Raw genomic sequence first — 15,253 nt, forward strand, 5'->3', positions numbered from 1 at the left:
TTAACAAGATTTGAATATGAAATTGCAAGACATTGCGTTGTGAAACTGAAAAAAAGAAAAGGCAGAATTTTATTTTTGTTGAAAGCCTTTGAAATTTTATATAGCTCCTAAAGCTGAAGTGTGGAATTTGTGTACGAACCTAGTTGTATCTGCATAATAATCTTAAACATGTGTTTTAGGTTTGAAAAATGTCACACTTCACCTTAAAGGGAAGAGTTCTCCTCTTACTATTTAAACTCTGTCTACCGTGGTTTAGTGGTGGTGTAGTGGTTAAATAATTTTGGTTCAAAACTTAAGGTCTGGTGTAGTAAGTCAGTTTGGCTAAGATATTTGCAAAAGAATTAAAAACTAAAGCAATACGATTGGTTTTAACTATAACTCTATAATGGACCCTTTTCACAAGACTGTGATGACGCGTTTAACGGTCATCAGCATCATAAATCCTCGAAAGTTTTTTTCATATTTGTATTTTTTTTAAATGTATGTACATTTATAACACTATTCTCTGTATTATATTACCTTTGCTTCAAATTACAAAAAAAACAAACAAACAAACAAACAAAAAACGGTTAATGCTAATGCGCGGGTGTTTCTAATGCAGCGTCTATGGGATGGACGATAAATTTGACATTGTTCTCTCTTCTGACTGCTGTTATCAGTCTCTCACAATTTTTTTCATTTTATTGAAAGTCATGAAAACACTATCGTTGAAGGTTTTCTTTTGCTATTTGGGCAAATGGGAATGCAAAAATTATATTTGTGGTACTCTCCCATTCACTGCTCTTCAAGTTAACCCAACTATGACGACTTCCGCTGCTGAGAAACCCAGAAATGTGAGAAAAGGCCAATGGAACGTTTAGCAACCACCAATAGACCTTTTAAAAATTAATTGGAGATCTTTTGCACCAGATACTTTTATTACATTTTCCTGTTCAGAAATTTAAGGAGACTCGACTGGAGACTGAATAAACATCAGTTAAACAAGAGCCAGGAAATATTAAAACGATGAACATGCTATTGCTTAATGTTCTGAAAGGCAGTTTCACCTGAGGGAGAAAGAATCCCCACACATTTTGCTTGTGTTCAAGTTTGATCAACCAGCATCTCTGTGTAAAATGTGACTGCTGTCTGAGTGGTTCTTGCATTGCTACACTATAATGGATAATGGACCTTCTATGTCCACAAAATTTTGCTAAATTGACCGCTTTAAGTCTCTTAACAATTTATACTGTCTATATCAATAATTTGTAGTTGAATATAGAGTATATTAAGCAACAGAAATGACTGTGCTTATACATGACTGCGCGCTATTGACAATTTACCTTTTTTGCCCGCGAAAATTCTCTTAAAGGGGTCATATGACGTTGCTAAAAAAGAACATTATTTTGTGTAATTGGTGTAATGAAATGTGTTTACGTGGTTTAAGGTTAAAAAAATACATTATTTTCCACATACTGTACATTATTGTTGCTCCTCTATGCCTCGCCTTTCTGAAACTTGTTGTTTTTTACAAAGCTCATCGGTCTGAAAAGCGAGGTGTATGCTGATTGGCCAGCTATCCAGTGCATTGTGATTATACTAAAAACTCAAACTTTTTACTTAAATGTAAAACCCATAACAATAATACAAAACAATGTCCCGGAGCTACGAGGCAAAAAACCCATTACAAACGAGGCATTTGTTGCATCCAGTGGGGAAATAATTACTGATTATAATGACTTATACTGACTTTTTAAGCGTTGCGTTGCGTCACGCCGTGTAAACATAAAACCATGTCTGCATTTGTGATCGGAGAAACAACAAACAACAAGCACTACTCTACACTGCTCAAAACTCGTCTTTGAATCATCAGTGGCAAATCCTTTAAATATGAAAACGTACTTACAGGCTGTGAGTCAGCATTATTTGTAGGCTACATTGTAGGCTACTCTCCCAGGAAACAGTCTTCATCCTCCATAAAATGCACTGCACACACCTGAATATTTGGTTTGAACTGTTCTGGAACAATATTGTAAATACAACTTAAAGGGATACTCCACCCCAAAATGGAAATGTTGTCATTAATCACTTACCCCCATGTCGTTCCAAACCCGTAAAAGCTTTGTTCATTTTCAGAACACAATTTAAGATATTTTGGATGAAATCCGGGAGGCTTGTGACTGTCCCATTGACTGCCAGGTAAATTACACTGTCAAGGTCCAGAAAAGTATGAAAGACATCATCAGAATTGTCCATCTGCCATCAGTGGTTCAACTATAACTTTATGAAGTGACGAGAATACTTTTTGTATGCGGATATTCTCCAAAATGGTGCTACGGTGATGCGGAGAGACACAGATGAGACAAATTGTTGAATAAAGTCATTATTTTTGTTTTCTTCGCATACAAAAATTATTCTTGTCGCTTCATAACGCTATGGTTGAACATTACGGTTACAGTTGAGGGCGTGGACAAGTCTAACTTTTATAAAGAATATCTCTTTGGGTTTGAGACTTTAGTCTTTGCAACATTAGGGATCTTATCTATTCACGAACAGCTTGTAACACTCCAAAGAGAAAGGAAAACTTAAAATTGCATCATATGATCCCTTTAACTAGGCCTATTGCTAATATGACCGCAGGAGATATTCCTATCCGAAATATACTGGCAGTGGAGATCAGATGCATGTTTACGGAGCCCCGCACATGACATGCAAGAAAAAATAAATAAATTTTGCGCACGATTTATTAATTCGTTCCCTCAAAGTACTAAAACGTGCACACGATTACTATTGCGTTCACTCGATTTGCTAAATCTTGCGCACGATATAGCAAATCGAGGGAACGAATTAGTAAATCATGCGCACAATTTATAAATCGAGTGAACAAAAAAGTAAATCGAGGGAATGCAATAGTAATCGTGTGCACGTTTTAGTACATTGAGGGAACGAATTAGTAAATCGTGCTCATGATTTAGCCTACTATTTTTCCTCCATGCCATGTGCGGGGCTCCGTGCATGTTTGATATCAGGCCTAATATTATTATTGTTAATACAGTGTATCTTATTTTTAGGATTGCACCTCTGTGCCATTAATGTGCTCCAGACAGAAATGAAAACAGTACTGATAATGTTAAGGTAATGTTTACACCTGCCAGTAACATCTTTTTGAGCTGAAAATTTTAAGCTTCATGCTTATAGTTCTCTACTTGAGTAACTTTATTAAATGAGAACGTACATGCTTAAATATATATTTATTAATTAAGCAGACTTTTGTTTCTGTTCTGTTCCTCAATATTGCCTGTGACACAATAGCATTTACACTACACATACAATGTGGTTACATGATTTTTGACTACTGCAAAATGTGGTCTGAGCGATCATCAGATTCCAAAATTCAAAATTTTATTTTGGAAAGATCTCATATTTGTAGGCTATTTAATGCTTACCACAGAGATAGATGTTAATATTAGATGTAACCAGGGTCTTTGTTGCATTTTGTGATGTTAAAGAGAGTCGATCCTCTTTCCCCATTCACTGGAGACAGGCTAAAAATGTCCTAGATCCGTCAGCCTTTGTGTTTCGGACAGAAGCCTGCTAACTCATGAGGCTAATATTTTAGTAAGTGTGAAAGCTACTTGATAATACCGGTGTGATGTAATGCACTTCTTTTGTCTTGGCCAGGAACTGAAGCGTTGATCACAAAAGCTCTGATTACAGACACGCTCAACCTGTCTTTTTATGTACAGCATCAGCATTTATCAGTTGCATAATGTGCCAGATCAGAGCGTGAACAGCCAATGCAGGTTATAAAATGAGGATGTTGAACCTTTCCTTTATTATTTCCTTTCCTTATTTTCTCTAATATTCCTATGGCATGTTGTTCTATTATATTGACAGCTTTATCCACATAATCATGGCAAATGCGCATGTTTGTCTGCCTGTATATGAAATATGGTTTGATTTAGCGGCTCATATTTTTAACTGCTCATGCTTGGTCCCAAGGCACATAAGGCACTTCCAAACAGCTCTCTCATTCCAGCATGTTTTTGATTTTATGTCGAATAAAAAATACACATAAACTGCATTATGACATTCATGCAGCACAACAGAAACAACGATGTGCAACAATGTGAATTTAATCAGCGCAATACACAAAGTCAAGCAGATTTCTTGACTTTCTCATGTTATTGAGGATCCCATCAGGCCATTCTCAGCTGTCATTAATGTTTGTGGCGCTGCCAAAGACGTCCTCCAGAAAGAGCAAGTAGTTGATGGTTTTAACTGCAGGGTCTGCAGCGTCTCCTCTCCAGTCTGCGTCAAACTGAAAACAACAGCACCACAGGGTTTGAGAAACAGTTCACAGAGGTTCCTGGAGCACATATGTTTAACTGGCACTCTCATTTCATGTCTCTGCAAATTAAGCTGAACCGAGACAAAGATTTATCAGGCCGGATTGACTTTAGCACATGGTAAATGTCTTGTACTTGCTATTTAAAAATGTATGACAAATGTTTAATGACTTTGCATGGTTCAGTAAATCAGACACATAATCATCTTTTTAAAAGAATTGCTGCAGATAAGATTTTTTATTGCTCAATATGTTAAGGTGACCAGATTTCTCAAATGAAACTGGGAAGATCTTTAGTTCAACAGTCTATATATCACTGAAATATCCAATGTTATTATCTATGAATTCAAAAAGGAGGACAGTTTTGTGTGATTTGAACATGGTAAATGTAGAGTTATTGTATATCATACTCTGACATACTACTATAAATCAGTGTGATGATCAACACACATTTATGAACTGTAAAAACTGTTCAGAGTAAAGGTCCTTGCACACTGAGTCTGAAATTTTTGGTATGCGTTTTTTTGTATTTATCATCCAAACCTTGCACACAGTATCATGCGTCAAAACACCTCTCAAAATGCTTGCTATGGATGTGAAAAACGCAGAAAATCGAACCCGATCCAAATTTTTTTATGATGGACAAAAGTTTCGGAGCCAGTGTGTAAACGTTATTGACACATCGTGAGGTTGTATTCATTTTTTTAACATGCAAAAATTTCGGATTCCTTAAACTAATGTTTGTCGAAAGACAATGTTAACTAAACCTAAAATGATTAAAAATATTTTTGTTTATTAAATAGAAAAAAAAACTGAAGTACAAAAAAATGACTAATACGTAAACAAAAATAAATTAAAGCTAAATAGGAATATTTAAAAAATATATATTAATAAAACTTTGAATTTAAAATGACAAAGACAAAACAAAATTACTAAAATTATAAATAAAACTTAAAATACAAAGCTGAAGCTAATTCAAAATATGAATAAATACTATAACATAAATAAATCTAAAAATAACACTGCATATTGGCCACCAAAGGAAAAAAAATGTCCCTGGAAATCCAAGGCATCTGGTTATCCCTTCACATATGTAATATATAGCAAGTATACATACTTTTTATGCACAGAGCTTCATGTGGTTTTTATAAAACATGGCTCTAGTCACTAGACCAGACCGATTAGACAGACCGATCGATCCTTACAGTTTCAGTGTGGTCTTGTGGTCTTGTTCTTCTTTCTTTCATACTGAGAAGTATTTGATAAATGCAGGGCAATTCACCATTGTAATGGCTGCTAGATTAGGTTCAGTGAGGGCCACAGGAAATGGCTGAAAATTGGCAAATTTAGCGGTCAATAAACACAGTGAAATGAGCTATGACAAACGAAATGAGCAACAAAGCAAAAAACACAGAATCACACAGCCTGGCTTGATCTTATAGATCCATCTTGGAATCGCTATGTATGGTCCTACAAGCCTTGATTACATAGAAAATATCGCAGTGAGAAACTATTCAGACAAATCGACCGCTGGCTCCCCCTGCTGGTTTGTTAAGACCCAGCACAACTGGAAGGCTTCTCATTGCGAGTCAGTAAGCAGATGGTTCTGCTTAGGCTCCAAGGAGACATGCTAAATTACTGCACTGTAATAAAAGCTCCACTTCAGAGTAGTTGTTGAGTGGGTTTTTCCCAAGTCTGATTTACTTGTGATGAGGCTTGGAGGTGCTCAAAGCTTGTGGGGCAAAAGGTTACCAGGGCCAGCACCCTGACACAAACACTCTCATGTGCATGTGGCCGCTTTAGCAAAAGTCAAAGAATGACGTCGTAAAATATGTGTTTGTTGATAGAAAAAATGGACTGTTTTTTTGAGAGTCATCCAGACTGCTTTTAAACTCACCTTCACAGTGACATCTGGAAGCACAGCAGGGGCGGGGTTTTCTCTCCAGTTGATATTTGATAGGAAGGCGTGATAGTCGATCTTCTCAGACTCGTCTTGAAACCTGGATGCGTACATGAGAAATGCAGAAAATAAGGATGTGTTGTGGTGAAATGTTTTTTAGAAAAAATAAATGGGAGTTTTGCTTTGTTGACCCTACTTTTCGAGGAGGGCTCGTTGTAGGTCATCAGACAGGGGCAGTCGGAAGGCTTTAAAGATGATCTGTGCCTCTTTAGAAGAGAGGTGTCCAGATCTACAGTAGCACCATTTGAGTAGACAGAAAGAAGAATGAGTAACTCACCCCAACACATTCTATATATATATATATATATATATATATATATATATATATATATATATATATATATATATATATATAATATAAATTATTAGAACACTAGTATTTTAAGGTTTTAAGTCACTTATTTCTATCTTTTGCTGTAGTGTGTCAGTAGGAAATATCAGTTTACATTTCCAAACATTCATTTCACTATTAATTGTAATAATCCAGTGAGATTTTTGTTTGCACAAAGAGTCTGACAACACCCAGTGCACCACACTGAGATCTGATCTCCTCATCATCATCCAGTCTCAGTCTGTCTGGAATGACGTGAAGAAACAGAACAAACTGAGACAGACTAAATCCAGAAGAACTGAGGCAACGTCTCCAAGATGCTTCAAGAAACCTACCTGCAAAGGTACAGTACTGTTCAAAGTTTTAGGCACTTGTGTAAAAATGCTTTCAAATGAGGATGCTGTCAAAAAAATGTCATAAATTGATTTTCTTTATCAATGAACTTCTATTAACTAAATTAAATCAACATAAATCAACATACATAATCTGTAGAATTTATTACATTTTAGAATGAAGTTTTTTTTTCCAATCTCTTTTAAAAAAAATCAAAGTATTTATTTGAGTTACAATTAACAATTTGCAATGCTACAAATAGCTTCACTGTCACTTTTAAACAATGTAATGCATCCTTGCTGAATAAAAGAATTCATTTCTTTATAAAGTATTGACCAATTTTTGAATGGTACATAATTTCTAAAATACATTAGAAAATAATTTATTCAAAAACTATTATCATATTCAGTTTTCTTATGGAGTTCATGACGGACAGCTGCAGACATTCCTGGTTCATTATTTTCAGAACATCGTAAAATAACTAAACTTTCCACAGGGCCACATAAACAGGACAAGCACGTTGACCTGTGGGCATTCTTCCTCATCTATTTCCCCTGCCTGCAACATGCCACAGGTCTTCATCTGTTTCCAATGCTTCACTTGAACCGCTGGAACTAATCGTACCCCCTCAATCTAAAGCAGATTGATGGTTATTCTACCTCACCGTGATTGTTAGTGGTCCACATCAGTGCCTGCGTGACTCTGAATTGCTGAGAACAACGGGGACTGATTTTGTGGTTCTGTATGAATGCCTGTTTATGTCAGTGTTGATTTGTTATTATATACATTTGGTCATGTGCATATACTGCGACAGGGTGCTTACAAGTAACAGATTGAAGAAAACAGGAGGAAATATATATTAGCACAAAGTTAACATTCATTTATGAGAACAATTTTGTTTAAATTCAGTGGGGTCCAAATGTCTAAGACCATATGAAAAAATATGGTTTTCAAAATTTTATTAAAATCTGGAAACATGTAAACCAAAACAATATTATAAAGTAAAATGTATTGTAAATAGTAGTAAAATGTTTGATATTATTTTGGTTCCCCTCCTTAGAAGAGGAACTGAATGCACAAAAAGTATGCCATTTTGAAACTAAACATAAGCAGCCAATTCTAAATGTAGAATTTTGAAATTTGTAACACTACTCACAAATAAATCATATACTGACAGCCTTATGTGCACAATTAATTAAATACCAGAAAATCTACTTTAAAAAGTTAGATTTGAGACAGAAAGTGAACCCTGCTTGAGTGCTACCTGTCCCGGTCCTCATGTGTGAAGGCTCGAATCATATCTGTGAAGTTCTCAAAGTTTTTCTTCTTTAGCTGATCCTGAGCCACAGCAAGCACGAGGCTCAAGTCCACCTCTGGTTGTTCCCGCAATGAATAATTGCGACCCAGCGTTATGATCTCGTGTTCAGACAACTGAACGTCCATTTCAGCCAACAGAGTCCTGTGAAGAACACAGCCATTACAGAACGCTTGTGCACTGTCCAACTAAACAGTGTACGGGTACGCATATTTTGAAGCTTAGCAGCTGGCCCTTAGTTGGTCATGAGCTGGTTTAAGCTGGTTATGAGCTGGTCCTGAGCAGGAGCTAGTTGCTTAGAAACAGTTTAGGACCAGCACGTGACCAACTAAGGACCAGCTTAAACCAGCTTGAACCAGCTGCCATGCTTCAAAACATACCTAACCACCAGAATGTGCTGTTTTTTTTTTCAACAGGGCTTTTACTGCTTTTATTTGACTATGTGTTTAATGACAAAACCATGATGTGTATGTTAGGAATCAGAATTTAGTACAGTTTGTTTCTTATACTATGTTGTAACCAGGCACAGCCACCAAAAGAACTCCAAGTTTTGTCCCCAGGCAGCCACAACTGTGACAGGACATTTTGCAAGTCAGTTCTATTTCTGTAAGTAATCCCACCCACAATAAAATCTCAAATTCAGTGAGTCTAAGCCAAAATTGCACTCAAAATAAATTATATGGGAGGCTAGAACAAGGTGTTATGTACCTTTTATTTGTGTATTTTTGGCTGCCTTCTTACCTAAATGACTCATATGGAATGAAGCCAGTGCTGCTTGGGTCACTCATGGTGAAGAACTGTTTTACTTTCTTCTGCTCTTCCTCGCTGATGGATTTTACCTTGCTAATAATGGTGCCAATGTTGGCCTTGGGGAACTAAGTAATTGAGAAACATAAGTGAAGGGATTTCAATGAAGTTTCTGTGTAAAACAATTTGAATAAATATAGAAGAGACTTTATGATTTTTGTGTGTTACCTCATCTGCATGCTGCTCCATGTAGCTGAATGTAAATTCATCAGCATCCAGCAGCTGGAAGGGCTGATTGTTCAGATCCAGCCGAGCTCCCACATACAAATCCTGAGCTGTGAAATACTCGGACATCTCACTCTTAAACAGCTCCTGGCCTGGCTTCTTCACTTGACCTCTCTTTAAAAACTTACCCCCAATCACACCTAACACAAGAACAATGGAATTACATTAGATATAATCTTAATGATGTTTGTATCTAATCTGAATGTAAAGGAACAGGACGTCAGTACCTGAGTTTCTCTGAGGAGGTTCAAAGACGGCTATGGTATCATCACTGAGGTAGAAATATATGATAAAAACACGTTCCTTGTCGACAGGACTGTCTGTAAGCATTTTCGCCACAAATCTCAACACATTGCTTACCAGACCTTGCCTAAAGTTGAGAAAAAAGTTTCATTTATCATCTAGCTGAGAAATGTTTTGTTACAATAGACAGGAATGAATAGAATAAAAGTTTTATCATTGATCTGACATTTTAAATTCATACTAATCATGTAGACGCACCATGTTTTTGCCTACACTTTGAAATTAGTTTGAGCTGAATAGTTATTCTCATTGTAAAAAGTATTTATTCATCCTATACCATTTGTACACTGAATAAAACATCCAAACAATTCACTAGAGTTTGATGATTTTATTTTTATAATGGTTATTTTAAAGAGATCACCCAAACCTAAAAATGTTGTAATTATTTATTTACTCTCAAGATGTTCCCATCATGTATGACTTTCCTTCTTCTTCAGAATACAAATTTGTGCACAAATCAGCATAATAGAATGCCCCCCCCTTTAGAATCTATTTATTATACAATAAACAAAAGCCAAAAAGGCTTCTAACACTAGCTTGCTCTATTCTTTTTCTAATCTGTTTTCCTTTTTATTTATTATATAATAATATAAAAATAAACCTTGCTACATGTACTGTGTTAAGCAAACTAAGACTTATTATAGCACTTGCATATTATTGCTCTTTTGTTAATTTTGATTGCTGCTATTGTCCTCATTTGTAAGTCGCTCTGGATAAAAGTGTCTGCTAAATGACCAAATGTAAATGTAAATGTAAATTTCTGAAGGATCATGTGACACTGCAGACAAGTAATTCTGACTTGACACAGCCTCATAGACTGAACAGACCAAACTGCATATGACACACTTGTGCCAAGTTTTCTTATATGCTCACTATACTAATGGACTCCCTAAATTTGCTAGAAAGTTTGGATCTGTTCTCTTTCCAACTTACAGTGACTGTTCTTTAAATATTTAGTTCACCAGGCTTACAAAATCAGGATGGGTCTTGGTTCCTTACTTACATTCAAGAAGTTTCTTTGCTTATTCAATGTGTGTTTAGTCCTGTCACTTAGCTGCTTTGAGGTTATTACTATCTATAAAAGAACGTTTCACTTAGAAGAGCATTCTTTTTTCCTTCAAACTCAAAGCCTGCCAATGTCTGACATTGTATTGTCCAAAGCAAATTGAGCGAGACAGTAATTTGCAGCATGATACTGGTTCTGGGATTATATTTGGAAGCAAAGCACTTGTGAAAACAATGTATAATAATAAACTGACTTGAAAAAGTGTGTTTTACATCGGAAGTATAGTGAGATGGCTTTTGAGCTTCTGATTATTTATAAAGGGCATGTGTTCATCCATGTGCTGTATTGCAAAGAGCTGCACTTAACTGATGAAGGATGACTTTAGTAGGACAGACAAGGGTCTAATGTCTTCTATCAAAATGATCAGAAAGCCAGTTAGGGCCTGACATGTTGTTTTGATCTAATATTAATGGTTTTAAATGAAAGGCAAGCATATACTCTAGATGTCCTAAGGGATATTAGCTCCGCTGGTTACCTGTCTTTTTCCATAAGCTTCTTGAAATCCTTCTGTGGAGGTTTAAGCAGCAAACCCTGACAGGAGCACAGCGAATCTTCCTCAGATCCAAATCCAGTGTAGGGTGGCACCTGTCTGGCTGGTTTAGGAGGGAACGAGGCCTGGTATGAGACAGGTGTGAAGTCCTCTGTGAAGCCACACAGGAAGAAAACATCAAAAATACACACACACACATTTAAGCAGACATATGCATGGAAAACCGGAAGTGAGGCCAGGCAGGTTGCGTTTACTCATATGAATTCAATCAGCAACCTCTTAACCTCTGAGAAACGGACAAGTGCTTCATCAGAGCATATGTCAACCCGGCTCCATTAGGCTCATGTGTAACTAATGCTATGATCTCTTCGGCCAGCATAACGCCGCAGCAGACAGATGCACGCGCACCCGTATTGTGTTACCGCTGGCATGGAACTCGTGTGCTTCTCATGTCCGGGCTTTTGAAGATAAAGAGGCCAGGCTGGTCATTGCTCATATCTGCTGTCCAAAAACTGAGTCACCTTGAGGTGTCAATCAGTTCTGCTCCTTTAGTCTTCTGTCGTTCAATGCGTGTTATTCCGACAGTTATTCACAGAGATGAAAGCACACTAGGGAGCATTAGGCTCTCATAGAGACGTGGGATTTACGACAGGAAGACTTTGAAAATAATGAACAGCTTGTCAGACCACACAGCTGCGATGTGTACAGAGAATGAGGGGTTGGGGTATGTAAATTTACTTTTCAGTTTACTACAAAAAGCTGTAGAGCATAAGATTGCAAATGCTGTAGTGTAGAGTGTTTGTAGCAATCAAAATAAATATGAACTCTATTTCTAAAGTCACAGGTGAAACTCAATACTGACATCATGTGGTCATTAAGAGCGGTGCCAAACCCCTCCCTCTTTTAAAACCGCATAATAATAAAAATAATCTATTCTCCTGTTCTATTTTATACTATAAAAATACTACTAATAAAAAATACTAATAATAGTAAAAATACTTAATAATATAAAAAAGTTGGTCTCTTTTGCCTGGAATTAAATTATTTTCATTCATACAAAGCTATTTAACCACAAATCATGAATTAGGACATGAATCAAATATAATGTTATCACATATAAAAGCGTTAATACTACTGCCTCCCCTTGAGGCATGATGTAACTCACCAATACCATATTTAGAGCGATAATACTCTTTAGTGAAGTTGTCGCAGTCACATATTAACATCCTACGACCCCACACATTAATGACGCCTCCAATGGTCAGGTCACAGTCTTTGTAGAATTCTTCTTCTACTGCTCCAGTCTGTAAAATGTTAAGGAGACATTGACATACTAGTCAATTAAAACTTAAACAATTGACTACTGAACTAATTTTAAAATTGTATTTATAACAATAAACAATTGCTATGAAATTCCTAAGGGCATTGATAATGGACCATTTTTTTAGTCAGTACTTACCTTGAGGCTATCCAAAATGTAGCGTCCTCCTTGTCCGACTGGTCCGAATACATTGAGGACTGTGCGGTCTGTTATTTCTCCAGGCTGATGTTTGGGAATAGGAGCGTGCTGTTTGACACAATCAAGAGCAAAGTAATTGAAATTTTCAAGGACAAAACTGAAGGACAAGTGAAATCTGCTAATGGGTTCATTATTAGTTGTTCACTGGGGGACTCCCGCAAAACCTATTTAGATGACATTTAGTGAGAGGCAACAGAATGAGTGACAAGACTACATGACAACAGAAAAAAATCCTTCTTCCTTCATAATGAATTTAGACTGCAAAACAAGCAGGGAGGAAACTGAAAAGTGCTCTAGGGAAGCTGGATGTTCTTTCAGGCAGCCCTGTCAGTCTGGATAAAAGCTTGGCATGGAGGATGGAGAAATTTGTCCAAGCAAAAGAGTAGAGAGGAACTGATAACCCCTAAACTGGACTGAACAGTAACCATTTAATTTTAGATTTTTCAAACACATTCATTGAAGTCATCACCTCTGCATTTATTTGATCAAAATACAGTAAAAACAGTAATACTGTGAAATATTATAACAATATAAAATAACAACTTTATATTTGAATATATTTTAAAATGTGATAACAAAGCTGAATTTAGTGCTCAAGAAACATTTCTTCTTATTATCAAGATCTGTTAATAAATTATGGATATGTAAATATTATTATTTTATTTTTTTTGCAGTGCTGTTTTTTTTTACAGACCTTGGGAAGCTTTCCCCTGTGCAGAAATTTAGGGACAGCATCTCGACCAGAGTTTGGAAGGACAACTTCATAAATTTCCATTGTGTCATCTGCCAGGAAGTAATGCAAGATCAGCTCTCTGGAGTCTCCAAACATGCTCTCAGTATCATTCCAGTAGCAGTAGAAGCGCAGGACTTTGCGGTCATGTTCCAAAAACTGCTTCAGGGTGTCTATTCTTTCATACGGCCGCAGTGGCTTCATGTTCTCCTCCATCTGTGAGAGGGAAAGAAACAGTATAATATTGAAGTATTGATATCGCTATATAGATACATGGTGCTTTCTTACCTCCTGTCGATGTGTGGCATAGGGATCTGCTGGCGTGGAAGCAGGGGGGATTAGACGCACCCCCATTTTTATCAAGAAGTTGCGTGTGAAGGGGTCACAGTCCGTAATCATAAAGGTTCTGTTATAGAACACTATTTCCTGATTGATGTTAAAATGGTGCACATTGTAGAAGCAATCATCTTTAGGAGCTGGGAGAGGAATGCGGTGCCTCCGAATCAGGGTTCCTACACAGGAGGAGAACAGATGGATTTAAACAGGATGTTTTTACTGGTTTGTCATTAATCAGGATGCTATACATTTGATTCTGATGGTTTACCCTGTGGGATCCCACTGTTTTTGAGCTCTGGCTCCACTACTTGTATGGTGTCATCCTCCAGATAGAAGTAAATCTTGCACTTTCGCACTCTGTATTTTTCTTCCCTCCTCTGAGGTACAGCTTCTTGGAAATAAGCATCAAAACACAGGACCCGGGTAAGAAAACAGCGTGGAAAGTTAATATACTTTGCACAGCACTAGGTAAAATGGCTATATTATGTTCCCTCATAATAATGAAAAACCTGTTTGTCAAAAGCAACCCATGCCGGAGCATTGCTGCCCTCTCCCTTTGGAAAAAGTGAATACTTGGGTCTCGCGCTCTGCCCCAGGAGAAGCTCTCCTCCAATGCCTGGCTTCTCTGACCCGACCATCATGGCTACTCCATTTGAATAATCAAAATGCTGAGATTTGTGAAACTTCTCTTTTCCAAGCTAGAAAATAATGAAGAGAAAATAAAATGACACTGTAAACTGTTTTCATAATTTTATGACAGAATCTTTGTTTCTATCAATTTAACTTATGTAATCTGTACTTAATTTTACGTGTTTCATTTTTTTTTTTTTTTTGGTTTTCCTCCTTAATAAATGGTTAAAAACATAGAATGAACTACACTAACGTTACAGGTTGTGAATTTGGCACCACTTTCAACGTTTTAGGCAGCAATGATTACATGCACTCGCCAACTAACTAACTAACTAACTAAGTTAACGTTAAATAAAATAACGTTAGTAGATACTACACACACGCGCACTTTCAATATTTTCAGTTTTGTAAGTAAATATTAGCAAACCGCTCTACTAACATAGCTAGCAATACTTAAACAGCCCTTATTCACATAAAGTTATTTTCCCTCAACACAGACAGAAAATTTCTATAGATAATTTTGGTATCACTTACATTTCTATTGACTGAATTTCCGGGCAACATTGGTAACGCCATCATTAGTAGCAAGCGATGTGGATCTTCTCAGTGCAGGACGACCCCAGACTGTTGAGAACTGGTTGCCAAGGTAACAACTTGTTTGCAAATATTATTGCTAGGCAACGAAACGCAGATCACGTGACAGTACATTCATCGGTATTCAGTTTAAATATGATTTCGCTTGAAAGACACAAACCGAATTTAAGGTATATCAGTAATAAGTTCTTGTTTTGTGCAGTTTTTAATATCTCTCTGTGTTTCATAACGCGTACCATGCATTGACAGACAGACAGAGAGGACGGTCAGAAATATATTTTTTTGAG

General features: G+C 36.7%; 1 protein-coding gene across 1 annotated transcript; it reads right to left on the reverse strand.

The window, feature by feature from the left end:
• Positions 1-3,685: 3,685 nt before the first annotated feature.
• LOC109083489 (EF-hand domain (C-terminal) containing 2) lies at positions 3,686-15,253 on the reverse strand. The gene is made up of 15 exons (XM_019098277.2): positions 14,907-15,253; positions 14,252-14,440; positions 14,011-14,161; positions 13,695-13,918; positions 13,371-13,622; positions 12,617-12,724; positions 12,323-12,461; positions 11,143-11,308; positions 9,526-9,668; positions 9,242-9,438; positions 9,008-9,141; positions 8,216-8,410; positions 6,424-6,516; positions 6,225-6,327; positions 3,686-4,300 (listed from the first exon to the last, which is right to left on the reverse strand). Exons 1-15 carry the CDS (start codon positions 14,949-14,951, stop codon positions 4,190-4,192), a joined length of 2,250 nt encoding a protein of 749 aa, XP_018953822.2. The 5' UTR covers positions 14,952-15,253; the 3' UTR covers positions 3,686-4,189.

The sequence above is a fragment of the Cyprinus carpio genome, chromosome B9, assembly GCF_018340385.1.
Source record: "Cyprinus carpio isolate SPL01 chromosome B9, ASM1834038v1, whole genome shotgun sequence".
NCBI lineage: Eukaryota > Metazoa > Chordata > Actinopteri > Cypriniformes > Cyprinidae > Cyprinus > Cyprinus carpio.